This window comes from Corvus kubaryi, unplaced genomic scaffold (genome assembly GCF_017639235.1).
Source record: "Corvus kubaryi isolate FWS band 111438036 unplaced genomic scaffold, C.kubaryi_AGA036_p1.0 37308, whole genome shotgun sequence".
NCBI lineage: Eukaryota > Metazoa > Chordata > Aves > Passeriformes > Corvidae > Corvus > Corvus kubaryi.
In genome coordinates this window covers 21,204,057-21,229,955 of record NW_024581096.1, presented here as the reverse complement: position 1 = coordinate 21,229,955, position 25,899 = coordinate 21,204,057, and the positions used below count along the sequence as shown (strand labels likewise).

The 25,899-nt window shown below is 43.0% G+C and overlaps 1 protein-coding gene across 2 annotated transcripts in view; it reads left to right on the top strand.

Moving 5' to 3' along the window:
• LOXHD1 (lipoxygenase homology PLAT domains 1) overlaps window positions 1-25,899 on the top strand; it is a 122,448-nt gene that overhangs the window by 32,687 nt on the left and 63,862 nt on the right. The window contains exons 12-23 of one of the 2 annotated variants that reach the window (XM_042028789.1): window positions 2,870-3,030; window positions 10,027-10,103; window positions 10,987-11,183; window positions 11,518-11,710; window positions 12,535-12,695; window positions 15,417-15,711; window positions 16,235-16,389; window positions 17,751-17,884; window positions 18,785-18,933; window positions 20,248-20,352; window positions 21,075-21,203; window positions 21,933-22,097. In XM_042028789.1, the coding sequence (XP_041884723.1) occupies window positions 2,870-3,030; window positions 10,027-10,103; window positions 10,987-11,183; window positions 11,518-11,710; window positions 12,535-12,695; window positions 15,417-15,711; window positions 16,235-16,389; window positions 17,751-17,884; window positions 18,785-18,933; window positions 20,248-20,352; window positions 21,075-21,203; window positions 21,933-22,097 (1,921 nt within the window). Of the gene's footprint in view, window positions 1-2,869; window positions 3,031-10,026; window positions 10,104-10,986; window positions 11,184-11,517; window positions 11,711-12,534; window positions 12,696-15,416; window positions 15,712-16,234; window positions 16,390-17,750; window positions 17,885-18,784; window positions 18,934-20,247; window positions 20,353-21,074; window positions 21,204-21,932; window positions 22,098-25,899 lie in introns of those variants that run through there. The other variant, XM_042028788.1, reaches the window with a different exon arrangement.

Genomic DNA, 25,899 nt, shown 5'->3' with positions numbered 1-25,899 from the left:
CAGAACCCAAAGCCTAATATGTTTCCTTTATAATTCCTCCAGTTTCCCTCAACCATGCTGCACTCAATTTTGTGTCTTATTTTCAAACTGATTTTCAATACATTTTTGTCTCTCCACATCCAGAATGAAGGGGGGTGGAAATGGACTGAAATGAAGACAGCTTATTCCCTGGAAAGCTGGAGATAATGAAGAAGTCAAATTGTAGCTAAAGCCCTTGCAGCATTGGCAGTATCAGCAAGCAAATAATTTGTTGATCTGATCTATAGGGTCAAGCTACTTAATATGTATCCAATTTTGGATCTCTAGGGTCCAACTTAGACTGGTAAAACGTAATCGATATCTCCAGAAGGAGATTTTGAGAATCTGATCACAGACCTCTGCAGATTTCCCATCTCCTGTGTCATTATTTGATTGAAGTTTCAGAGTGGAAAGAAAATGAAGATAAAAAAAGGAGGTCACGTTTTCAAAATAGACCATTGAATTTAGGCTTCTGAAATATGCATTAGCACTTTGAATTTGCCTTTGAGTGTCCAGAATTTCCAATTCTTCACTGAAATCACTGAGCTCTTCTAGACATTAAAAGAACTTTCAAGTATTTCTTGTGCTTTTAAGATCTGTCTGTGGAAACGTGGCAATTACATAGTGTGAGAGTCCATTCCGCTTCTAAATTATATGTAGGTTTGCATAAATCGACTTTGCGAACATCTTTTTTTTTTTTGCCTATGCATTGACATTATAGATATTTTAGTTTAAAAAGTAGGTCCAAGCAGTAAAGGATGGCATTTTGTCATTTGGTGAAACCTGTTTTTGTCAAAATGGTAGCAAAATGAGTCGTGTTTTGGTGCTGAAGACTGTTTCAGTGCAGTTCCAAAGAAAGGTGCTTGGCTTGCAGAGAATACAAATATTTTAAACACAGATGTAGGTTATTTTATGGGATGCTCCATCCTTGTCCAAGTCCACGTTGGGTGAGATTTGGATCCACTTGGTCTGGTGGAAGGTGTCACTGCCCATATCAGGTCCCTTTAAGGTCCCTTCCAACCCAAACCATTCTAGGGTTCTGTGATGTTTCTGTGACATTTATTCACAAAAATAAGTTATAGGCAAACTTGCATGAAGGAGCATAAAAAGGGAAAAGTCATTTTGGCAATCAAATGATGTGATTAATAGTATGCAGATGACATAAACCAAACTGGAACCTATTAGTGGAAAACTGCTCCCCTGGCACAAAGAACTTAAAGCTGGTGAATGAACTGGAGGCTGTTTAAGAATTGATCCTGACAAACTTAGAGCTCATATATTCAAGAGGCTGAATGAGTATATCTACACTGATTAACTCAGATACACTGTTAAAAAGAAATGTTGCTAAGTCTGTACGGTCTCTAATCTACAGCTACTTAAACCAATAGTACCTTGATTACCAATTTAACTTGAAAAGTTGCCTGCAGATGCAAACTAACAGCCTGTGTAGAAAGTAAGATTTAAAGATGCCTCTAAATTAGTTGTTTGCCCTGTTGTGGTTCCAGTTAGTTACTTACTCATTAATTTATATCAGCCATTAATAAGTAAGGTGAGCATCAGGCCTAATGAATTAAATTACATTGACTTGGACTGAGTCAGTGAGGTTTTGATGCCTTAAATCCCCAATTCAGCAGTTTTGAGTGTGTAAGTAGCATTGACATATGTAAGCCCATCATTAACACTTTAAACAGTGGCAAAATGGTTAGCTGCCTTCATTCTGGAGGTCAGTTTGGAGTTCTGGATGATGACATAATTATTATCATTTTAATAAATTTCAGTATTTGCGTAAACACTCCCTTGCCACCGTGCTTTCCGGGAGCTAGCTGGATGTATGCTACCACCAGGTGTGCTTTTGGGAGACGAAGAACAGCCAAAAGACAGTGGTTATCCTGCTCTTACCTAAGCAAGGCATCTCAGCCAGATGGCAACCACAGCAGTCATGTCTCCTTGTTGGGCTAAGCGCTGCAGATATGCTGTTTGTTTACACCCAGTATTTACCATGCCTGTGCCATGTGTGTGCATCAGTACATGTGCCGCAGATACTTTTGTCTGGCCTGGTTCCCAGAGGAGTAACTCGCTTTCTGAATGCTTTTCTCTTCCCTTAGCCATCAAGGACTGTTGGTCCCAGTGAGCTCTGGGGTAACAGAGCTCTGCTCTTGAGAGGCCATCCCTTGGGCTAATCTCTAGGTTGGTTATTTGAGCCTGTTCTGGGAGGGGGGGGGGTGGGAAAGAACAAAAAAAAGACATAAAATCCATGTCTGTTGTGGGATATTGAGGGTATTTATCTGCTGGGTTAGGTTCACACCACCCTCCAAACACAACTCATGGAGCAGCTGGAATACCCCTGTGCAGTCCTGCCCATACTGATGTGCCAGGAAATTAAATGGGCTTAAATTGTGCTCGGTAATCAATGCTGTCTGACTTTAACACAGTGTAATGTCTTTGAACTGTACCTCCAAACACCTCTGTAGTTTTGGTCTGAAGTGACCTACTTCTGACTTCTCAGAAAGCTTATAGCTGAGCCAGGGTTTGAACTTGGATTTCCTGCCTCTCTGTATGAATTTCTTAACAATCAAATTACTTCTGTTTTTTTACAGTTGTGGAGGGCATGAAATGACATGGGAGATTTAAAATGCTGGTGGATCATATATTTACAAATCTAACCTTACACATCTAGCACAAATATTCAGGCTTTTTATTCTTTGGTAAACTTGTACTTTCTCCCTCATCTTGTGAAGAATTGTCTTGCAGCGCGCTGATGATGTTGGTTTGATTGCAATAATAAATTTGGGTTGTTTGTTTGCTTTTAAGGAGAAATATTGCATTACCTTTTTTATTCTCCTCCTCAAAGGCTGATGAATTCTTCGTTGAAGCAGTAACGCTGAAGCAGGTGAGGAGGGTGAGGATAGGGCATGATGGCAAAGGAGGAAGCAGTGGCTGGTACCTTGCCAAAGTGATAGTGAGGGAAGAAGGACAGCCAGAAAGTGAGGCTGTGGAATTCCCCTGCTACAGGTACTGGAAACAATGCTTGCAAATTAAGTCTTTGTTTATGCATTTGCCAGACTTTGAAGAGCCTAGTTGTTGGTCCATGACTGGAAATTTCTGAGCACAGCTTAATCCTTTTCATTTATGCATTCGTTCACTTATTTTTGCTAAGCCTGAAAGCAAAGAGTGTGTTTTGGGAGGTTTAAGATACAATTAACTCCCCTCAACAAATGACCAGCAATCTGGATTGTGAACCTCTCTGCAATTAGCTCCATAATGCAGAGAATTTCCAAAAGACAAAGCACAACCTTCCAGTACCACACCCAGTGTCACTGCAATTGCCTGCTGCAGAAACACACTCTGCAATCTGCTGGTGTTACTGCATGTGTGGAACGAGGTTCTGGTCCCTCACATGCGCATCCCATCTTTCTGGGAGCAATGGGATGCTATTTTTGTGTTGGGAGCATGAAAAATTGTTACGCTGCCATCTCGAGAGCTCCTTGCATGAGGGGAAATGCGTATCATGCAGACAGAGACAGTGGTAGAGCAGAGGGCTGTGGCTTACCCCTGTGCGTGAGTTACAAATGTAGTCTTCTCTTGCCTAGACAATCAAGTGTCCAAAAGAAATGTGCTGTACTGAGGCTGCCTGGGGGGAACAAGGTGCATGATCTGTCTTGGCACTAACTGGGGTCTGCCTCAACACTGCAGCACAAATTAGCAAGAACTGGGTGAAAACATTAGAGATTAACTGCAGTGTAGTTTAGAGTCCCACTTACCCTCTCAGGATGTCCACCCTGTAGGATGGTCGTCCACTGAGCTCCATTTAACAACACCAAGTACTTGTTCCAAAAAATCATCTCCCAGGGATAAGTGGAATTGTGAAACACAAACACAATTATTTTAAAATTGAAGACAAAGGTAAAGCCTCTAAGCTGGTTACTTGTCTCTTGTCTTGGAAGAACTCCACTATAATGAGGGGAGTCAGCCAAAAACAAAACAGGAGCCAGCCCCAGCCTCTTGGCGTTGCTAAAGCCACGTCACATCAGAGAGCAAACTCACCAGGGAGACAGCATGGAGCAGCAGATGCAATGTCATCTTGGTTGTGAAAAGCAAGCCAGTTTCTCCCTTTTCAAAGAACAAACAGCCACATAGTCATTGCTGCCTTTTGATCCATATTTAACAACCATATGTTTTACTGAGTTAAGCAAGCAAGCTAGACAGGTTTTTCCTTGGACATGAAGTGTCCACGTGAAGGGCTGTTTTGCTCAGGCTCCTCAGAGATATTTCTGTGTCTAACTGCACCGTGCAGCTGGCTCATTTTAGAGATCTCCTTTTTGAATTGTCTCCTTATGTGACTGCTAAACTGGGTGTCTTCCATCAGCTTGGAGTGATAACACCCTTTCCCTTAGGTTTACACCTGTGGATCAGGAGCACCAGTGGGCATTCCCCTCAGGCCAGGGACGGAAAAAGGACGGAGAGAAAAAAACCAAAACCTTATCCCCAAAATATTCATGGTGTTCCTTCAGGCTTCAGGTCACCAGCGATGGAATTCCACTCTTCTTATCTTTCTAAATGTCTCTTTTTCCAAGTGATATCAGTGCTGTTTGTGTGGCTTTATTTGCTGTCCTTGTGCCAGCATTATCTCTTTCCTCTCAGATTGAGAAGGTGACATGACTGATCGCCATCAAGCACAGGGACAGCTGCTCCCTCTCACTCCCTTTGGTGCCCATGTCTCCTGAGAGACTGAGGCATCATCGCAGTGTACGGGTGTCGTCATGGAGTCTGGAGAGATCTGAGGGCGAAGGTGCTCACCCACTGCATCCTCCATGTGAGGGACAGGCATTTCCTTGGCCTGCAGCATTTGGATGTTCCTCTCCACTCCTGTAGGCCAAGGACAGCTTATGTCCTTGCTCCTTTGGTAGGAGCTCAGGGAGTCCGGCTCCACCCAGCTCTTCAGAGGCAAGTTGTTGAAAAAGACTTGTCCAAGAAGAGGCAATTCTAGTAAGGTTAGTCAGAGACTCCATCCAAGGGGTACACCAGGGAAGATTCTCTTTCTGCTTGGCCAGTAGACATGCTGTTCTCACTGCCTTTATCTCCAAGACTCGATTAACTTCCACTCCTCTACACAGCACAATTGCAGGGTCTGGAGAAAACACCTTTTGCTGCTGGGTTCATACTGAAAGCTACTCCATTGACCTTGTGACTCTCAGCTGCTCCTGTGAGACAGCTAGGGAACAAAATGCCTTCCAGCAGAAACACATCTCACCTGTGCAGAAAGCTCCACATGCTCCTTACCTCTGTGCAAACCAGGCTACAGCTGCACACGGGGAGCAGATACTCTTATCAAAAATCTGCCTGATCAGTTTCCACTCTAACTGATGTCTTGACTTAGCCTTATAAACCTTCAGTGCGTAGAACTCATTGAAGTCCCTGTTCTTGCTATTTACATATTCATATACACAACTATGTTTTGCCTTCTAACTTGAAATCTTTTCTGTGACTCCACAGGATCATCTATTCATTAGTAATCACAAGAGCTCTGTAAGAAGAACTGTCTTTGTAGTACAAGGGAGCCAGCAGAGATAAAGGGAAGCTAAGTGGATTAATTGTGAGTTTGTGTCAGATTCAGGAAGAGCACTGAGAAATAACAACTCCCAGGCCTGTGCTTTCAACTCTTTAAACAGTTGGCTTAGAGTCAGTGATTTTTAAAGTGGTCATTTGATCCTTGCTTGCAAGAAGTAAATGCAAGTTACTTCCCCGAGAGTTATTTGCAGAATTACTAGTACATCACTTGGGTGCAGTACTATTCCTCCCTTACGGTGACATGGCATTGTAGTATCCATGCTTTTAGGAACTGAATACTGAATCATTCAGTGGCATCACTGAACAGTTTATACCTTGTAACATCTGATGTGGTTTAGGTATTGTGATGATGAATACTGCTGCAAAGCTCAAAATTAAGGGAGTTCACCTTTTGCCCCAGAAATGGAGCCAAACTTTTTTGGAGATCAGAACTGAGTTCTGCTGATTTCATTGACTCCTCAAAGCTCTCTGGAAGTCCAGGAATGGACTAGCTGACATGCTTTAAAGCAGCCTATTTTTTATAATATTTGTTTCCCAGACAGAAATGAATTTTCAATCAGACGAAGTCATGAGTCTGTGATAGGATAGAATTTTGCACGCTATAAATCATTACAACTCCTCTGGAATCTTCAGTGATATGTCGTTAAATTTTTTTTCTAAGCATATGGTCCCCACCATCCTAATTTTTATCCAGCACAAGCATGAGGGAACATTGTTAATTCTCTGAAGAACAGCAGACAGACCATGAATGGGATGATGCACTAGGAGACTCCTGCAAAAAGAACATTTATTCAAGCAAATGCCAAAAAATGTTCATCATACAAAGGAGCCAGAGAAACCTCCTTTTCTTGCCTAAAAATAAACTGAAATGTCTATCTCTTTTTACACATTTTTGTATATAGGTTATATTTAAAGGCACACACACATACATATGTGCCTCTGAATCTAATGGATGTGCCAATCATTCTAATTGCACTCAGGCTGGATTTCAAATGTTGTATATGATGTTATACCATATTTTTTCCAGTGGTCACCTGACTCTCTGATCCTCCAGAAATTCTTTCTGGAGTGGCTTTCATATCATATTTCTGTCCTCTTTGAGTTATATTGGTCATAAAGCATCTCTTTAAAATCAAGGATGTGGCACAGGACGCGACTACACCCTTGCAAAACCCACAGTGGCATGTGGATTACATTCACTGAAATCATATAAAGGCTCTGATAAAATAAGAGATTTTGACATGCCTTTTGTACTAGGGATATGACGGCACTGCACTGAAATATTCTATTATCTGCAGCCAGATGTGTTTATAATGTGTCAATCCATTTGTGTTGGGTGTAAGACTATAAACCCCTGGTTTCAATCTGCTGCTCAGTGATATGCTGTTGGAATTACACTGAAGTGAAATTAGGATATTGATGGATATGTGATGAAGGAAAGGGATGCAGTGCCATTGCTCATCCAAATATTTCCTCTGTCACTAATCTTCTCGAAAAAATAGTGCTTCTGCCACTTGTGGCTGTTTTCTTGGCTGAAACAGCACAAGGAGCTTTAAACCACTTCTGCTGATAAACCTCCCTCTTCCTCCTCCAGTCCAAGACATGCTCCTTGTCTTGCCATCAGTACCTGCCAACAGTGGTAGAGAGAATTTCTTTATGTCAGGGTGTGTCCTGCTTTTCTGATTTGCTTTTCTCCTCTGTCCTCACTGCTGAAGCAGTTAGCATTTGCTGTGCTGCACACAGAGATCTGTTTCTTGTGGTATGTATTTTTATCCTGCCACCTCAGAGCAGGATTCAGTGTTATCCCAGATACTGCCAAAACATCAGCAATGGCAAAGGTGACAGAAAACAGCAGCATGTCCACTGGCAACAGAAACAGCAGCTTGCAGGGCACAAAAACCAGGAGAGCAGAAGTGTGTCTGCCTTGTGAACTTCTGCCTTCCTGAAGGCCATGCTGAGGTCAGTGGTCCTGGGGTGATAGAATTCAGGCTTGAATTTTGTGGGTCCTCCCAGTTAACATCCATGTACACAGAAGCATCTTGACTTTTGGGATGACGTGATCCCCTAGCCATTGGATACCTGTCCAAGGATGTGAATCCTGAGCCAGCATCAAGAACTATGTGATACAAAGGTATTAAGGATCATTCTAACAGGTAAAATAACCCCAACCCACCCCAGCCCCAAAATATCAATAAAGGCTTCCTTTCTTAAGACAACATGACGTCTTAGCATGCTCTCATTGCAATCTACCCTTGCTCAATTCTTGACATCAGCTTCATGGTCTTCCCCACAGATTTTTCTGCTCCTCTATCCCACTACACCCCTCAGCCTCCTCTGAGGCACACCACCATATCTGATGCCCTCACATGGTGATGTGTGATCATCACATGTTCATGTGTTTGTCATCTTCATGCTCACCAGCTGATCTTTTAGCCCTGTCCAAGGCCACCTGCACAAGGCCAGCTGCTTTACAGAGAGAAAGGGAAGAGTACGGGGTAGAGTGCATACCCGACAACCTCCCAAAGCTAAGAGGGAAGCTGGGGCTGGAGGTGTGTGTCCGTGTGGTGGGTCTCCTGTGCACCTTTTTTGCATGACAACACTGCTGCTCGTGCCTCCAGGACCTGGCTAGCTCTAGCTCATGTTTGCATTTCTTTCCTGTTGCTGCTTTTTTTTGCATGGTTTCTTTGTACTTATTGTTTTCCTCTGGTTGGGAGGAGAGGGAGAAGATTGAAAATAATATAATATTCCTTCAGATGGATGAAGGGGAGACGTACCATCCTGGGTCTTCCAAAATATCTAGTCCAACTGGTGATGACTGTGAGCTGTGCTGGCTTTTCACCAGTGAGGTGCCTTAGGTTTGATCCAGCTCTCAGGAGCTCTCTTTGTTCGTGTCCCCAAGTCCTGGTTATAAGGGTTGTTTTCTGGTTTCCATACGTGCTGACTCACTGTCAAAGATAGAAACTTTGATGGGAAGGGAGTTCCCCTCCTTTTTGGCACATGGGTCAGCCAAGGACAATGTGTGTGTCTCAGTTACACTGTGGGAAGCCCACAGGGTACATGGGCTGCATGTGTTTGTGCAGAAACAGATCTGCTGTGGTCCAGTGTGGCTACCTTTAAAAAGAAAGTTTCTGGGCATTTGTTTTTACTCCTCCTGGTCCTGGGAATTGTTAAAGCCATTTGAATACTCCGTGTGACCTGCCAGAGAGTGCTCATTTGTCCTTTTCTCGCCCCTGCTGGTTTGAAACAGTATTTTTAGCTGCAAAAGGTGCTGCTGTAGATAGATGTGTACCTGGGAACAATGAGCATTCTGGGAACTGCTCCTGCTCTCACAGCACCACTGTGGGAAACCTGACCCTAAACAGATGCTTACAGGAATATACTGAGCACTGCAGCAATCTGGGATTGAAGAGGAAAGCGAGAAACTTCTGGCAGGGCCCTGGCTGTTTTCATGCAGTGGTTGATGTAGGGCACGTGATGGGGTTGGGGCTGCAAATCCTTCACCCCTGAGGCTGAAGGAGCAGCTGTGAAGGTTACCAGGTTAGCAATTGGTTCCCCTCTGTCTTGAGAGGGGACTTTTGGAGGGAGACTGAAGAGGGAACTTCTGAAAAGGGCATGTAGTGGTAGGATAAGGAGGAAATGATCTTAAGCTGAAGGAGGGCAGAGAGATTAGATATTAAGAAGAAATTCTTTACTATCAGGGTGGTGAGGCCCTGGCACAGGCTGCTCAGAGAAGCTGTGGCTACCCCCCCCCGGAAGTGTCCAAGGCCAGGTTGGACGGGGCTTGGAGCACCCTGGGATAATGGAAAGTGTCCCTGCCCATGGCAGGCAGTGGGACTGGATGGTCTTTTGGGTCCCTTCCAACCCAAACCATTCTATGATTCTAAGATTTTTCTCTCAGAATTTTTTCCCTTGAGATCATGCTACAGTTTGCTTTGTGCCCAGTTCCTCTTCTTAATTAGTCTAGTTGGATCTTTAATGTTGAAAAACATAGAAAAGCCTTTCTTTTTGCTGATGCCCGCTGCCTCCACGTACCCAGTCCTAGAAATGGGAATAACACAATTCATCCCCTCCCTCTAGTAGTAGAGGCTGCAAGTCTTTCTGGTCAACGATGGTCAGTGCTTTCAAAACACTAAAACTGCCTCTTCACAGGAATAACTTGTGGTTGTGGAGTTTGTGCTTTTCAGACAGACGGACATCACAGCAGATGCTTATCTACTGCGAGCAGAGCTCTCATGGTCCCTCTTCTTGGAAAAATTGAGGTTTATAATGTGGCTGCCGTATGGTCTGGTCAAGTTCCTGCTAAGATAACAGAGATACAGAGCCCTCTAAAAACATATTTTTGATGGTGGTGTGGATTTGGGCTATGTGTGAAGCCAATGTAGATTTTGAAAGGTCTAACAGGTGCTAATTATTCAAAGACAACTTCTTTTTGTAAACCAGATGGCTTGACAAAAATGAGGACGATGGTCAGATTGTCCGAGAATTAGTGCCTGCTGGGGAGTCACCGTTGCTAAAAAGTGAGTTTAGCTTGGAAAACAGAAGATCTGGGTTCGAGTTGTACATGGATGTGTTTATTTGCTTTATTCTTCTTAATAATTCTTGTCAGTTACCAGTAAATCTACTGGGCTTTTTTTACCATTCTTATGCAAGAAGTTGCAATAGGTCGTGCTGCAAGAAATGCCTCTGACTCTTAAATTCTAGTTTATGAATTGGATTAATTTGTATAAAAGAGCATAATTGCAACATTATATACGTAGAAAGAAACTTCGATTTTTAATGTTGTGATTTGTTTAAGAACTGCCTATTTGTATATCTTGCTCCAAAGGGTCTTGAATTTCCACTATTTTAGTAGAGTGAATTCCATCAAATAACTGCATTCTCAGAAGAAAACCACCAAAAAAATTATATTGTACTACTCTGGAGAACCAAGGCTCCAATGCTACAATTTTCTTTATAAAATGGTGCTTGCAGAGCACAGCTTGTTTCGTTAAAAAAAAAAAAAAAAGAAGTCAAAGTTATTGAATTAAATTGTAAGTATAAAAATAGTGAAATAATCCCATTTGCCTAAGTGCATTTCTATGGCTTGGGTAATCATCTAAGAGCGAGAGGGAGGCATACAGAATATTTTATGCTCACTGGTGTAGCTAAAGTGTAAGTAACCAAAAATACTAGTGTATGCTTACTAGTATTGGATCTCTCATTTTTTGGTGAAAAATTCCAAGGGGTAACAGCTTCTCCAGTGTGGCCCTAAAATGCTGAATACATGAATGGAGGGCAAAGTCCTTTCTGTGTCTGTATCTGGAGCTTCCCTCCCCTATATCTTGTTTGAAGCCAATTGCTTGGCTGGGCACTGGAAATGCCACTCACATGTCTGTGTTTTGTACATTGATCTTACTCCAGATGTCAGTTATCACATCAGCGTGAAGACGGGAGATATCCCTGGTGCCAGCTCAGATTCCAGGGTTTTCATCAAACTCTATGGTGAAAAAGCAGACTCCAGCAAAGAGCCTCTCTTAGTCTCTGATAATGATCTAGGCAATTATTTTGAACGTGGTCGAGTGGATGAGTTTACCCTAGATATGATGGATATTGGAAAGGTAAGAATTAATTGCAGGTGGCTCTATACTTTGTGCAAGTGTCTGAATTCAGAATCAAAATAACACTCAATATTGAATGTGATGAAAGAACCTTTCATCTTTACATTGGATATTAGGAGACAAATTTTACATAGGTTTTACACCAGTAATCTATTGTGCATGCTGGCATGTGAGGAGTGTTTTAAGTCTATAGTTAAATACACATATAGATTATTTACATGAACACAGTGGAAGAACACAGTGCCAGGGTAAGAAGATTGTTAGACATTAAGCAAATTCTGTTGTGTTGCGTTTTTTTCCCTGCCCTCTGGGTTTTTGTTTGCTTTTTTCAAAGATCAACCGAATACTGATTGGGCACGATAATGTGGGTCTCCGGTCCGGCTGGTTCCTGGCCAGTGTCCAGATCACAGTTCCAGTCCAGGGAAGGCAGTACATGTTCCCCTGCAACCGATGGCTTGACAAGGATGAGGCTGATGGCAGGGTGGAGGTGGAGGTCTACCCAAGTGAGATTTTGCCTACTGAGAAGTGTAAGAGAACATGTGCTGTGTTTAGCTAGGGCTAAATATGTATTGCTCCTGTTCTTGAGGACAAGGTCACCACTGTGTTAGGCACTACAACCAAAAGTCACCATCGCTATGAGCTTATATTGGTGAGGAAAGTAAAATATTCTCCTCATGTTTTTTAAAGGGGTTGGGAAAACATTACAGAGATTTTCATCTCCATTTCCTGAGACCATATGAAAAATTTACATCCTGGGCAGCACAGCACAGCACAAGACAATGTACTTCCTCACTGCAATATCAGAGGGTTCTGCTTTTTTCTACATTTGTCTGCCCCAGTCCTTTTTTCTCTTCATGCACAGGCACATGTCCCATCCTGTCTTTATTACCCCGTTTCCTGGAAGGGAGAAGCTTTTTGATAAATAAGTGCCAAATCCCTACTGGCCACTTGACTTTTATCAGTAGACCCATTTTCTTCTAAGGCTACAGTTAAAATTTGCCGTCAGATCCTGAGAAAGAATGCTGTGTTTTTCCCCTGCTCTCTGTAACTCCCTCCCTCGTACTGTACTAAGGAGACCATTCAACCACTCTATAGTTAGTACGGAAACAAAATTCCCTTTTAAGGCTCTGTTTTGCACCCCTCTGACACTGGCTTACTACTTGTAAAAGGAAAACTATTAGGTTAGTCCTCAGTGAAGAGTTCTGTTATCTCACATTTAGATTGGATAAGGGCAAATGGTCGGCTACGTGGACATTTGTTAAGACAAGTTAATTTAATTTCGAACCTGAGCCCCCGGGAATGTTGTTATCTGAGTTTCTCTGCTGATTTAATTGCTTTATTTTTGGACTAGTGATAAACTATGAGGTGTCTGTAGTTACTGGAGACGTGCGAGCCGCAGGCACCAATGCCAAAGTCTTCATGCAGATTTATGGTGAGACTGGCAAAACGGAATTGATCATCTTAGAAAACAGATCCAACAACTTTGAAAGGGGAGCCACAGATATCTTCAAGGTATGATGAAGGCAGTCACTGACACTTCTAAGAGGGGAAAGAAATGATCAGCCAAAGCTGAGACATCAATAGAATAATTGGCCCAACGATACAAAAAAAAAAAAGACTTTTCAAGAAAATTGCAGGTCTGGCGGTATCTACTGTCCTCTACCCATAGTTTTGGAAGGCTTTTTATTTCTTTTATGGGGTTTTGTGTTTTGTGGAGGGACTTTCATCTTCTGAGGGGCTGTTAGCAAAGCTGTCATTGAAATTTATGATCTAATAGCAGTATTTGTTTATATTTACTTTCAAAAGGATCTCAGAAGGCTTTAAACTTTGGGCCTGACCACATGTTATTGCCAATTCTCATTGTGTAGCTGGGGAAAAAAACCCCACACTTGTATAAAAATATAGGGAATCCCAGGTTTGCCCGTGGTCACACACACCATTAACTACGGGTACTGATGTCAGCCCTGCGAAGGTTTGCAGCTGTAATTCCTGTGAATGTGTGAATGCCCCATGGATTTTACAGTGCCTGTAGCGCTGTTCCAGTGGGCACTGCACAGTCCTGGTGCTCGAGGTGCACAGCACAGTCCTCCAGGTACCAGGATGGTCAGAAGTCAGGTTTATACTGCAGAGCCCACACCTCTTTCTGAGCAGCCCAGCAGTAAAGAGAGTGTTTGGAGGGGTGAGAAACCTCCGACGTAACTCAAGGGAGTGAGCCAGGACTTGGATAATCCAGCAAGAGGTCCTGGGCTGATGAGGCCGAGCAGCAGGTGTGGACCACGACATGGTCGGGCATCGTCACCCTTTTGGACCAATGTTCTTTTCTGCCTTGTGAGCTTGGAGTTTCTGTCCAGAGAATCCATGGTTTGGGAGAAATGAATGGTCTTTGCACTTGCCCTGATGTGGGATCAGAGCAAAGACAGGATGCTCTGTCAGGACACATCAGAGCCACATCCTCCTGTACTGAAGGAGAGACCAACATCTGGACAGTGAAGCAGAGAGTCCAGATGGAAGCAGGATTTAAGGCACATCTGTCATATGTGCTCACAGTACAAGGCTTGGCACAGCAGTGCCTTATGAATTTGCAGTCCCACAGAGGGTGGATCCATCTCAGCACAGTTAAGCTTGAAGGTAATTGCTGAAGCTCCCCTGAATCATCAAGACTAGGATATCCTTCCTGCTGTCAGTGGCCAAATGGAGGTGCCTTTATCCACAGCTTTACTAGTTTTGTAATGCGTATTTTTGAGATGAGTTCACCTCCTCCTGCCTCATTTTCTTGCTTTACTGAATGGAGTTACTGATGTTTATCCATTTTTAATGAGTTTTTGGGGATTTGAAATGACTAGTGCCTTATAAATGTTTGCTTTTTAAAAACCTTCTATAATTTTAAGATTAGGTTTCTCCAATTTTAAAGGAAATAAGCTTTATAAAATTTATGAGTAAGATCTATTAGCCAATATCAGATTTATAATAAAGCCATATGTACAGTGTTCTGTTTACATAGCTGTGCTTATATCCTCTCCCTGATATTTATTGCCAGATTTGAAAATTATGCCCATTTCTGTGATTTTTTTATAAGCACACAAGGCAGAAGATCTGGAGCATTAATAAACAGATCCTCTATCTCTTTCACTATATGAATATTTACAAAAAGAACGTGGGCAAAAATAAGATTCTGTGGGCTACATGATAATAGGAAATGCCATCAGTCATGAACAAGGCATGCAGGATGATTATAGCAAATCTAAGGGTAAAGCCGTGTAAGGAAAGATACATTCTTTATGTCAGGACAGTGGGATCAATTTCAGTTTTCTGATAAGCATCTTGTGTGCAATTGATTTTGTTTTAATCTACAAAACACTTCTAAACTAAAACCTTACATGCCAGGTTCCAGATTTCAGCCTGAAGCATGTGTTTGCGAGTTTTATAACATAAACACTGCATAACAGCATAAGCAATCATCAAGAACAAGTCATGGGTTGTTGAAGGATCATGTGGAGTAAAGTCTTCTATCCAACTTCATTACGTAGTAATCTGGACAGATAATCTAAACCAAGAAGGTATTTGTCTGCTGTGATGACTAGAGGGATGTAAATCTTCTTACTGATCAGCCGTCTGCCACTGAAGCACTGTAACCACTAATGATTGCATCCTCTCTGTACATCAGCAAAGTGAGAAAATACTTCTCTAATTTTCCAGTTGAGAAGGAAGGAGAAGGGCCCTCCAAACCCATGGTCTGAGACAGAGATCAGGTTATATGAGTTAACTGCCTTTTCACTGCACCATTATTGCTTCTTGCTGGGTTCATATCCTGTGCTGAGTATGAAAGGCATCTTATTATTAATTTTCAAGATACCTCATGCACTGAGAATCTGTAAAAACCTGGTGTGGTATTATCATATCATATCATCTTTAGTGACAGCACAGAGACAATACAGGTAAGGAGAGGAGTGAGGAAGTAGGGAGCCAAATAAACACAGATTTAGATCCTCTCCTCACCACGGCTGCTCTGAATGTCTTCAGCTCAGTGCATTCCGATGAGATTTGGTAATGGAAAGTATGAAATAGTAAAGCAGAAAGGAAAAAATAAAGGTAAACTTGCATTAAGAAATTGTTCTTATCCTTGCTCAGATATTTTGTGTGATAGAGGATCGTGCTCCTCATTTTTGAGAATGCGCTTTATGAAATTAAGGTTGTCTTCTATCCCCCTGGGTGCTGACTTTCCCTTGGTGGCAGAGAGAGGCTGCAGACGTTGGCAAGATTTATAAGATTCGGATAGGCCACGACGGGACAGGCATTGGGGATGGCTGGTTCCTGGAAAGTGTCACGTTGAAGCGCCTGTCGGGGAAAGCAAAGGAGTCTGACAAAAAGAAGAAGAAAAAGAAGTCTGATGAGGAGGAAGAGGAAGACACCAAGGCAGAAGGAGGGATGGATGTCTACACCTTTGTGGCACATCGCTGGCTGGCTAAGGATGAAGGGGATAAGGAGCTCGTGGTGGAGCTGGTGCCTGATGGAGAATCTGACCTGGAGGGTAAATACCAGAGGGAACGTGTGTGTGTATGTGTGTATCCTGCCTCTGCACAAAGGATGATAACCACACTGCGCTGCTTGGCAGGACCATTTATCCCCCACAACCACACCGTTGCCCCAGGCATGGACTGTATCTTACCCCATGCTGTGGTGGATCAAGTTAGGGAGGAAGAGGATGGCGGGTAAACTAAGGCAGAACATAGAGGGGACAGCCTGAAATCAGTATATACTAAAGGACTTCTATAGGGTTCACCAAAGGTCGTCTGGGGCACTTGGATCAAGAGTCCCAGAGGTTACCACTGTGGCTGAGAGTTTAGCAAGATGTAACTGTTGTTATGGCCAAGGAGATGGGCTGATGGAAGACAGATTTCCTCATGTTTTAAGATAGATGCCAACAAACTCCAGGCAAACTCTTTCTGTGCTGGCATTTCAGGGGTTACACACTTTCACAGTGAGACACGGATTCAATGAAACACGGCCAGTTCTGGGGTCCTTCTGACCTGCCTTTGCAATTTCACTTGCAGAAAATACATATGAAGTCCACGTTCTCACTGGGACTGTGTGGGGGGCTGGGACGGATGCTAATGTCTTCTTGAGCATCTATGGCATGGAAAGAGGAGACACGGGTGAGCGCCAACTGAAAAGGTCAAATAACCTCAACAAGTTTGAGAAAGGACAGGTAATGCATGAACTCCACTCACTCAAGCGAGAAGAAGGCTGGCAGGGTTCTCTCGGTTGACTTGCTGGCCATTCAATACAGTCTCTTCTCACTTCTTTCAAATGTGTTTTACTTCTGAAATACATTATATAAAGCAAAATGCCTCAAAACATTTTCCAGGGGAGATTCATTTGAATGATAAGCTGAACAACACTTCTGTGTTGGAATCACCTTCTGCATCTACTTCCTGTAAACATTCTGGTAGTAATGCTTCTTTTCAGGAATACTTAAAGCTTACAAACTTTAAATTAATATTGGAGGGTATTTGTGGGGCAGTTCAAGTATGTACATATTTAGATGCAAATACTATTCTAAATGTTCTAGCCAACAAGCCAGGGAATAAAAGCAGTATTACACAGTGTGCTGTAATTACATTATAATCCAATCCAATTAAAGATCATCTCTTGTATGTTGAGTATTTGCTATAAAAACATTATGAACAATTAACAAGCTACTGTTATAGCCAGGAGTTTTCCAAGGAATAATTTTGAAGAACAAAAAATTATAGAAGCAAAAAGCAGCTGTGGAAAACTTGCAACCACAAAAAAAAAAGAGCCTAAGTTTGTTAAATAAGCTGTTAGCTGTGATTTATGAGCTTGGCACTGGTGAAACTCCAACCTGCACATGGTTCTTCATTCAGTGGGAAGAGCTCCAAGCTGCAAATGTAATGCTCCTTACTCTTGGGAGTACAAACCCAAAGTCTACCAACATATTAATCACATTAAGATGTTTAAACTGTTATGATAACAAGGACCATCCTGTCACACTAACACAGTTAATAAATTATCTTCTTGGTTGTGGTAAATGACAAAAGGAAGAAATTCTGAAATATTTGAAATAAAGCATATGGGCTGTATTTTGGGGCTGTCCCATGCAGAGCCGAGTTGGACTCCGTGATTCTTGTGGATCCCTTCCAACTCTGGATATTCTAAGATTCCACATAGAGGTGTGCAGGAGAATTTCCATGGAGTCAACATGTTTTTGTCCAGTTCCAGATTCAGTCTGTGGGAAAATACTAAGCCTGAAAGGAATGATATCTAGCAGAGAGAAAAACTATAGGAATCTGAAACTGGGATGAGGTAAAGAAAGGAGTGAAGGGGTAGGCAGCTCCAAGGCTGTTACTGCCTTGTAGGAGACAAACATGAGTGTTAATGGGAGACCTCGCAACTCTGTCGCTATTTTTGTACACCCACACAAAGAGTACAAAGAGAACCTACAAATAGCTATTTTTTAATGGGGAAAAATATTACCCTTGGCCATTTACTGCCTTTCTTTCCTTTTTTCTTGGAAACACAGTCATTTGCCTCTTGCCTCCTGTGCAGGTAGATGTGTTCACCATCAAAGCCATTGACCTGGGAGAGTTGAAGAAGCTGCGAATCCGCCACGATAATTCTGGTTCTAGGCCCAGCTGGTTCCTGGAGAGGGTAGAGATTATTGACCTCAAAGAGAGCACCACGTGAGGAGCCTGTTGCGCCCTTTTCTTGTGGTCAGAAAAGGGGCCACGTTCTCAGGAGCCTGCAGAGGCGTGGGGAGGCAGAGGAGATGCAGAAGGGCATCACTGCAGCTCCTCACCAGCTTACAGGGAATGGGCATCCTTTGTGAGCCTTGTGGTCACTGTGCCATGATACAGAGCATGGGACCATTCTGGGGTACCTGTGGGGGGGTTTTGCAGTCCCAGCACCTTTGTGACTTGAGAATCAGCAGTGTTTGAAAGGAAACCTCAGCTTTTTTCTGTTTCTCCAGGGAGGGACTCATCTCTCCCTCCTGGAGCAGAGGCTGCACTCAAACATTTCCTTTCTAGGCCCCACTTTGGAAGACTCTGAGCTCACATTTTGTTTGCCTTTTGTACTTAATGTAAATGTCTGGGCCAAAAGAAAATTCTGATCTAAGCAAACTCTCGTGATTTCCACAGACAGCTGGATCTAAACCTGAAATACAGGCTTGCCTTTGAGCTGGAACATGCTGGAAATCACACGCTTAAAAGTTGCACAATGCTCTGATGGATGGGACCACTCATAAGGACAAGATGGGTCCAGTCTGCATAAACATAAAATGCCTGGGAGACTGGAGGTTCCTTCAAGTTACTAAACTTTTTCTGGGAGTGAAATTAAAATGAATCAATCATGTGGGGCTGGCAGCCCAGAAACAGCGCTTTGTAGTATGTGCTCCCTAACCTATTTATGGATTTAGTTCCCAAAAACACCAGATCTCAAGGATGAAAACAGATGTATTGCTCAGCTTTGAGTAATCTTGTTGTTTTATTTTTTTCTTCAAGTAGCCTCTGATCTGTGCTTTTTTATGTTATTAAAGCCTGTGAAGTCCTGTGTAAGCGTCGGGTGCTGCTGTCATTTTGTAGGTATTATTTTCCATGCCAGAGGTGGTTGGCAGTCGAGGAAGATGACGGTCAGATTGCCAGGGAGCTGGTCCCAGTGGATGAAGCATTTGTAAAGAAAGATTCAGAAAATGACAGCCAGTCTCCTGCAACTTTGGGCCTGGAACAGAAAGGTGGAATATATATGTTGGCCTTGTATTTCTTCCAGTGTGGGGTTGGAAAGGAACCAAGTTGTTAGTGCTGTTGAGGGCATTAGCAGTTATCAGTAGCAGTTACTCATTGAGTTGTGAGTAACTTTGCCCCAAAATGAAAATTTCAGATCTGAGTGAAGTGTCAAGTGTGTGTCAGACTCCGAGTGGACCTTCCTCATTTTTAGTCGATTTAATCATCTTGCAAGATTGGACCCAAAGTGACAAAGCTAGGAAGATGGGTAACGTGTTCAGTCATCATTTTTGAACTGAAATGTATATTGGTGGCTAATAGCTAAGGAAAAAATCTCATTCACTTCACATCATGGACTGGTTAAACATGGAATGGTTAAACATTCCAACATGAAACTGAGCAGAGAGAAAACACACCCAGAGAAAGGGAAGGGACCTAAATTTATCTCACTTTCCATCTTGATGCTTGCTTCCTCCAAAATAACTTTGCCTCACTTGTAAATAATTTTGCATGGTAACCACAGAGCAGAGACACACTCCTTGGTCCAATCCTGCAAGGTGCTGAGTGCCAAACACTTCCACTGGTTTCATAGCCAGTGAAAGGTTTTAAATTCTCCCCTATTTCCCCCTCAGATGCTTTTAAATATATGAATAATTCCCAAAAGCTGTGTAATCAAAAAAACTCCACGAAGTGTTTATCCCTTTGGTTCAGAAGGATGTGCTGGTTGACCAGCATCTTGGAAAGATATGTCTAACTAGGGAGGAAATATTCCATTTTGGAAATCTTGAGGTTACAGCAGCTTAGTGAAGACCATATTAGACTTTTCCACCTTTTTTATGAGTTTACTGCACTTTCTAGACCATGGTGCAGTAGAAACCTCCCTATTGATGCTGTTCTGAAAGGTCTGTTTGTGAATATGAACTGTATATGTCAGCGTACACAACTTCTGGTATGTGTTATATGCACATATATTATTTGATGCTAATGAAATAAAGGGGAGGCATGCAGATTTTTTTAAAATGAAATATTATAGTCAGAGGCAGCTTTGAGGAGGGTTAGAGGTTCCCAGGAAGCAAATGGGAAGGATTCAGCACATTTCTTATCTGTAGATATGCAGGCAATATGCTGAGTGACTGGAGCAGTAGAAGATTCTGCAATCAGATAGCCCAGCTCACCTCAAGGGCTACCACAGCATAGGACAGGAATTAGAGATTACAGCATGGCTGTGATCAGTCAAAACAAAACTCAGACCAAGCACACATTTATGTAAGGAAAAGTAAACTCCTGGTCTTTACACTCTAAAATTAAGATATTTTATCTGGCAGCTAAATCAACGACATACACAGTGAAAGTGAAAACTGGGGACAAGAAGAATGCTGGGACAGATGCCAATGTCTTCATCACACTCTATGGAAGTAAAGACGATACAGGTATGGCTTCAAATGATGGAACAGGATAACAACTCCCTGTTTGATACCTGAAAAGACAGGTCATGGTTTCTTGTCATTTCCTCAATACCCATTTCTCACTCCTTTTAGTACAACTTCATGTTCTCGCAGTCGGTCCACACATCTTGGTAACTTGGAGCATGGCACCAGCTGCTGTAAATCACTGCCAAACTTTGCGATGCTGATTTGCACCAGCTGCTGGTCTAAAGGTTTTAATTTCAATTATAGAAACAGCACAGTTGACTGGGACTACATTATTGAGTAGTGAATACAGTGGATGATTTGCTTTCCTCAGCAGTGAATCAGCATGCTCCTGAAACCCAACCCTCCTCTGCCTCTTTGAGTGGCCCAGAAGTATTTAATCAGCTGATGAGCAAATCCTCTTGGAAGCAGCTGAGACGTGTGTGCAGTGTCTGGGATGCCTGTGAGAGTGACAGGGAACTGATGGGTAGCACCGATTTCTTTAGCTGGGAGCACAGCATGACAACATCATCGCCGTTGCACTGCCAGAGGATAATTCAAGGGAGAAATTCTGTATATTTTGGGTGTTGATACAGACTTGGGCTCAGAGGGAGGGACAAAGCTCAGATCTTGAGATGAAAAGCCAGTTTTTGCATTTTAGCCACTTCCCTCGTTCCACTATTGACATTCCCAGAGGATTTGTTTCACATGCTGAACAATGTCCTTTTGCATCGCCACAACAGGGATAGTCAGCCTAAAGGCCTCAAAGATTAACAAGAACAAATTTGAGCGTGGGAAGGTAGATGAGTTTACAGTGGAATCTGTGGATATTGGAGACCTGAAAAAAATCAAGATAGGCCATGACAATACAGGTAAGATAATCTGCTTTGTAATGCAGTGTTTCTAGTGCACTGGGTGCATTGCTGTATAAAATAACCTGCCTCCAAGACCCCAGACTTAATTTACCTTTTGGTGACATATCCTTGCTGTCACTTTGGCTGTTGCTGCTACTGTCTTTGCTGCTAACTCCATTCCCATGTGACATTATGAGCTCAGTGGTGCCAGCTTGCAGGTAGCTTTGCACCCTCTCCCTCTACAAGAGTCTCTATAGTTCTACAGCCACATCTTTAGAGAGATGTCACAGATATCACCAAACCCCGTATTTGTTTTTATTGCATGGCACCCACAGACTTGCCTCATATCTTTATTAAGTTTTTGGTGGTGTTTTGACTGCTTTTTAGGCAGAATCCTGCCTAAAAGCAACGGAGGCAGTGCAGGTATGCATGGATCTCTTCCCCTGTGGGGCATTAAGGGACAGGTTTGTTGATAACTGCTCTGTATTATTACAGAGGCCAACTGATAAAAGCGATGCAGTAATTGGCATTTCCACGCACACATCTTTAGCCTGACGCTTATAGAATTATAAAGCTTTTTAGCTCAATCCTGGGCAATTGCATCCAATGATCTTTATGTCATATATTCTATATTCTCTTTGGCAAAAGACAGAAAGATTTATTTCTCAGAGGTCTGGCATGCAGTGATTCATTTGCTGTTGTCTGTAAAGGCTTCGTGGGTTATTCACTGTTATCTCTCCACCACAGGTAATTCAACTGGCTGGTTTCTGGAATGGGTGGAGATTGATGCCCCATCCCTGGGACAGTGCCTCAAATTCCCTTGTGGCCGCTGGCTGGATAAATCAGAGGATGATGGAGCCATTGAGAGAATTATCTTCCCTGCAGAACTGCAGACAGTAGAGTACATCCCATGTGAGCAGAATGCCATTTCCCCAGGATACACCCATCATTGCAGAAGATAAAATCTCACTATTTCATGCTGTTTTATAGATTTCTCCTGTCCCTTGAACTGGCTTTGGAAAATTTATAAGTAGATCACATGCCAGCTATTCCAATTACTACCAGAAGGTTCCTCTGGGTGCTCTAGATTAACATTTCCTGCATTTGCCAAATCAGAGAATCATTAGAAGTCATGTGGCTGGGGATGACTGTCTTTTTCTTCCTATTTCCCCATCCTCTCCAAGTCCTCTGCTCATTCCAAGCTGTCTTCCTCGTCTCCAGTTTCCCTTTGATCTTGTTCCATTCGAATATTGCCATTTCTGTTGTCAAAGGAGACAGTCTGGTCTTGCTTCCAAGTCTTAGTTCTTCCAGTGACTTTGGCATTGCACACCCATCTCTTGCTGAAAGACCCTCTTCCAGAGTTTCTTTATTGTGGTTCTTTTCTAAAAGTGTTGTACCAGTCTGCCTCTTTTAGTGTTCTCCAATTTTTCCTTACTCTTCACTCCCATCTGAATTAATGTTTTGGGTAAACATTACCCCAACTTAGCTCGTTCTGAGTACAAGTTTATAATTTTCAAGTCTGCAATAGCAACTCAAACTCTTCAGTTCTGGCAGCTTCTTTTCCTGTTTGCAGGATACTGAGGATCAGATAACACGGTTTTCTTGAAATAAATATTTTTCTTATTTTGTAGCCTTCTCCCTTTTCATGCTCCCCTCTCCTAAGTGTCTTTGACTGTGTGCAGAGTACAGGCTCATGGACTTTATTGGATTGTCCCTCTCTGATCTGCTTCATTTCAAGTGGTTGATAAATTCTGCCCACCATTAGGGTACTGCCAGAACCACTTCTTCCTTAGGTTGGGTTGGATGCCACAATGATGAGGGATGAGGTCTGACACCTGGGAGTTGATTTCCTGACAGGTTCCTCCTTGGTCATTCGTAAGAAGAGCTAAAAAATTTCACACAAAAGCTGCCTCCCCTCTCACCTTATTCCCCATGTATGCATTAAAAGTATCAAAAGCCTTACTGTCTGCAGTTCCTTATTTAGATATCAAAATTTAGAGCTGCCCAAACTCCCTTCTTCTGCCACGGTTTCCTTCTTCACAAGTAGTTGTGGGAATAACCATACAGGCTGTTTTGCCTCCTTCTTTTTTACTGCGAGCACAGTGGTTCATGTTAAAGGTCCCTCCCACATCCAGGTCCCTGTATCCTGCAGTCTCTAAGCTGAAATAATTTCTTCTCTGAGGATCTGCCACTGTCATGTCTTTGTGCTTCACCCATTCTTTGACCAAGGTATTTTTATTTCTCACATCTAACCTTCTTTACCCGAACTATCTGGAGCAGAAGAAAGGATTCTCTTTGCTCCCTCATGTGTTTTTGTCAGTCAAATAGAAGAAATAGTAGTAGGTTCACAGAAGTGAAAGAGACCTTAAAGCTCATCCAGTTCCACCCCCTGCCATGGGCAGGGACACCTTCCACTATCCCAGGCTGCTCCAAGCCCTGTCCAACCTGGCCTTGGACACTGCCAGGGATCCAGGGGCAGCCACAGCTGCTCTGGGCACCCTGTGCCAGGGCCTGCCCACCCTCACAGACAGCAGTTCCTTCCCAATATCCCATCCATCCCTGCCCTCTGGCAGTGGGAAGCCATTCCCTGTGTCTTGTCCCTCCATGTCTCATCCCAAGTCCCTCTGCAGCTCTCCTGGAGCCCCTTTAGGCAGAGCCAGGGGCTCTGAGCTCTCCCTGCAACCTTTTCTAGGTGAGCACCCCCAGGTCTCCCAGCCTGTGCCCAGAGTAGAGATGCTACACCCCTTGCAGATTTTTTGGCTTCCTCTGGACTCACTCCAGCAACTCCATGTCCTCTTTAGGCTGGGGATGCCAGAGCTGGATGCAGTATTCCATGTCTTTGTGTCTGACAACATAAATTGAGTAATAGGTGCAGTGATACCTTTTACAGGAGTGAATACAACCCAGAGACTCAGTACGTGCTTCTCATCTCTTTTTTCCATGTTATCCCAATCAATATATATTTTGATGCAGATGTTGACTGTATAATTTATTAATACCTCTGAATATTTTAGTGATGTAGGAGTTTCTGGCATGTTGTGCCTTTGAGTACATAGCTCGTGTTAACCTGATTTTTGTCAGCAGTCCACACCTAGCCTCTGGAAGCAGTCAGGCCTCTCTGGTAAAGAGTTTGCACCAGGCTCGCTGTCAGCTTAGGGTTTTTCACCATTTGAACCATCCCCACTGTGCTGTTTACTACATTCTGGTTTCCTAACAATTAACCTGTGGGTTTCAGTTTGCCAGAGGTAACTAAACCAGCTTGATTTGTTTTATGATGACTTGTGCCAGAACTGTTTCACAATGAAAACATGTCATCCACAGTCCAATTAAAATCATCCCTGTGGGGATACAGCTTTAAAAGTGCCATGTAAATGAAATGGGCGTCTGACAGCTGAAAGTTGTGCTGCTGGTGACCTTGTTAGGGCGCTGCTCTGCTGATTCAGTTCTAAGCTGATGTTAATATTCAAGCAACAAGAGCAAGTGCTACGGCCTTCAGCAGGGAGGATAATTTTTAATTCATAACGCATAGTGTGTGATTTTTGGTCTCCAGGATTTTTTCCCCCCTCTTCTTACAATCTGGAGAAACTACTCCAGTTTACTTGCAGCACAGCAGAGCAGATTTCACTGGGTTGGGCAGAAAGAATATTGAGTACCTCCAGGCTGACCCTCTGTAGAAGAAAACTTCTTCATCTGTGTCCTCCTGAGAGACGTATTTAGAGAGCTTGAGCTTTTAATGAATGATTAGTCTCTTGTATGCATAGTCAGTTACTCCAATAGTAATAGAGAGGGTGCTGGGAGCCTTTTCCCTACCCTAACAGAGATGCTGAATCTGAAACACAGAGAGAACTGCTGTAACGTAAAGAGCAAAAATGACTGAAGTCGTGGCAGAGTAGGAGGGTGAGAAGGACAAGCAGATGAGAAGATTGTAGTGAGGGATGGGAAAGGATGGAAGTTTTTTAGGGGTGGTAGGGAGAGGAATGGCTGGGGCATATCGTGGCAGTGGCAGAATCCTGGTGGTGAAGGCTGTGCTTATGGGTACTGACACTGAGGGATAGTGTCTTCCTGAGGCAGGAGAAGTCCCTGCAGCTGTTCAGTGATGCCCAAGCCTTTCCTTTCAGAAAGGATTTAAAGGAGTTTGGGACAGGATTCAGTTTGCCAGATAGCATACCTGACATCACATGTTCTCATTACAGTGGGGTGTCTGATCTGCCATCATGGTTATTTGGTCATTCAGAGGTGGGATTTGGGGAGTGGTTCGGCCAACCTCCATGAAGATGCCTTAATTCCTTGACAGAGTGTTTCTTCAGACTGTACTGACTTTAATGATTACATCTGGAGATATACACACCTGTCTGATGTGCAGGCATCTGAACCCATGTTTCTTACTCTGTGAGCTAAGCATCATCTCACCTTGAAAACTGGGGATATATTCAGCAAATCCATAGCAGAGCCAGGAACAGAGCCCCTGTTCCCACATTCCTGGGTCAGCCTTACTCCTGAGCAAGTCTGAGTCATACTCCAGCAGGACTCAGGACTGAAGAAGCTGTGAAGATAGAATAGAACAAAAGGACGCATCGGTTTTTCGGGTCATGGTACATTCTGAAGAAACCACAGGAATAAGATAGGGGAGTATTTATGGTCTTGATCATTACTGTTCTGCATTCACCATGGGTCTGGGTTGGAATTTAACCTGTTTGCCTCAGTGTTTCAGGGT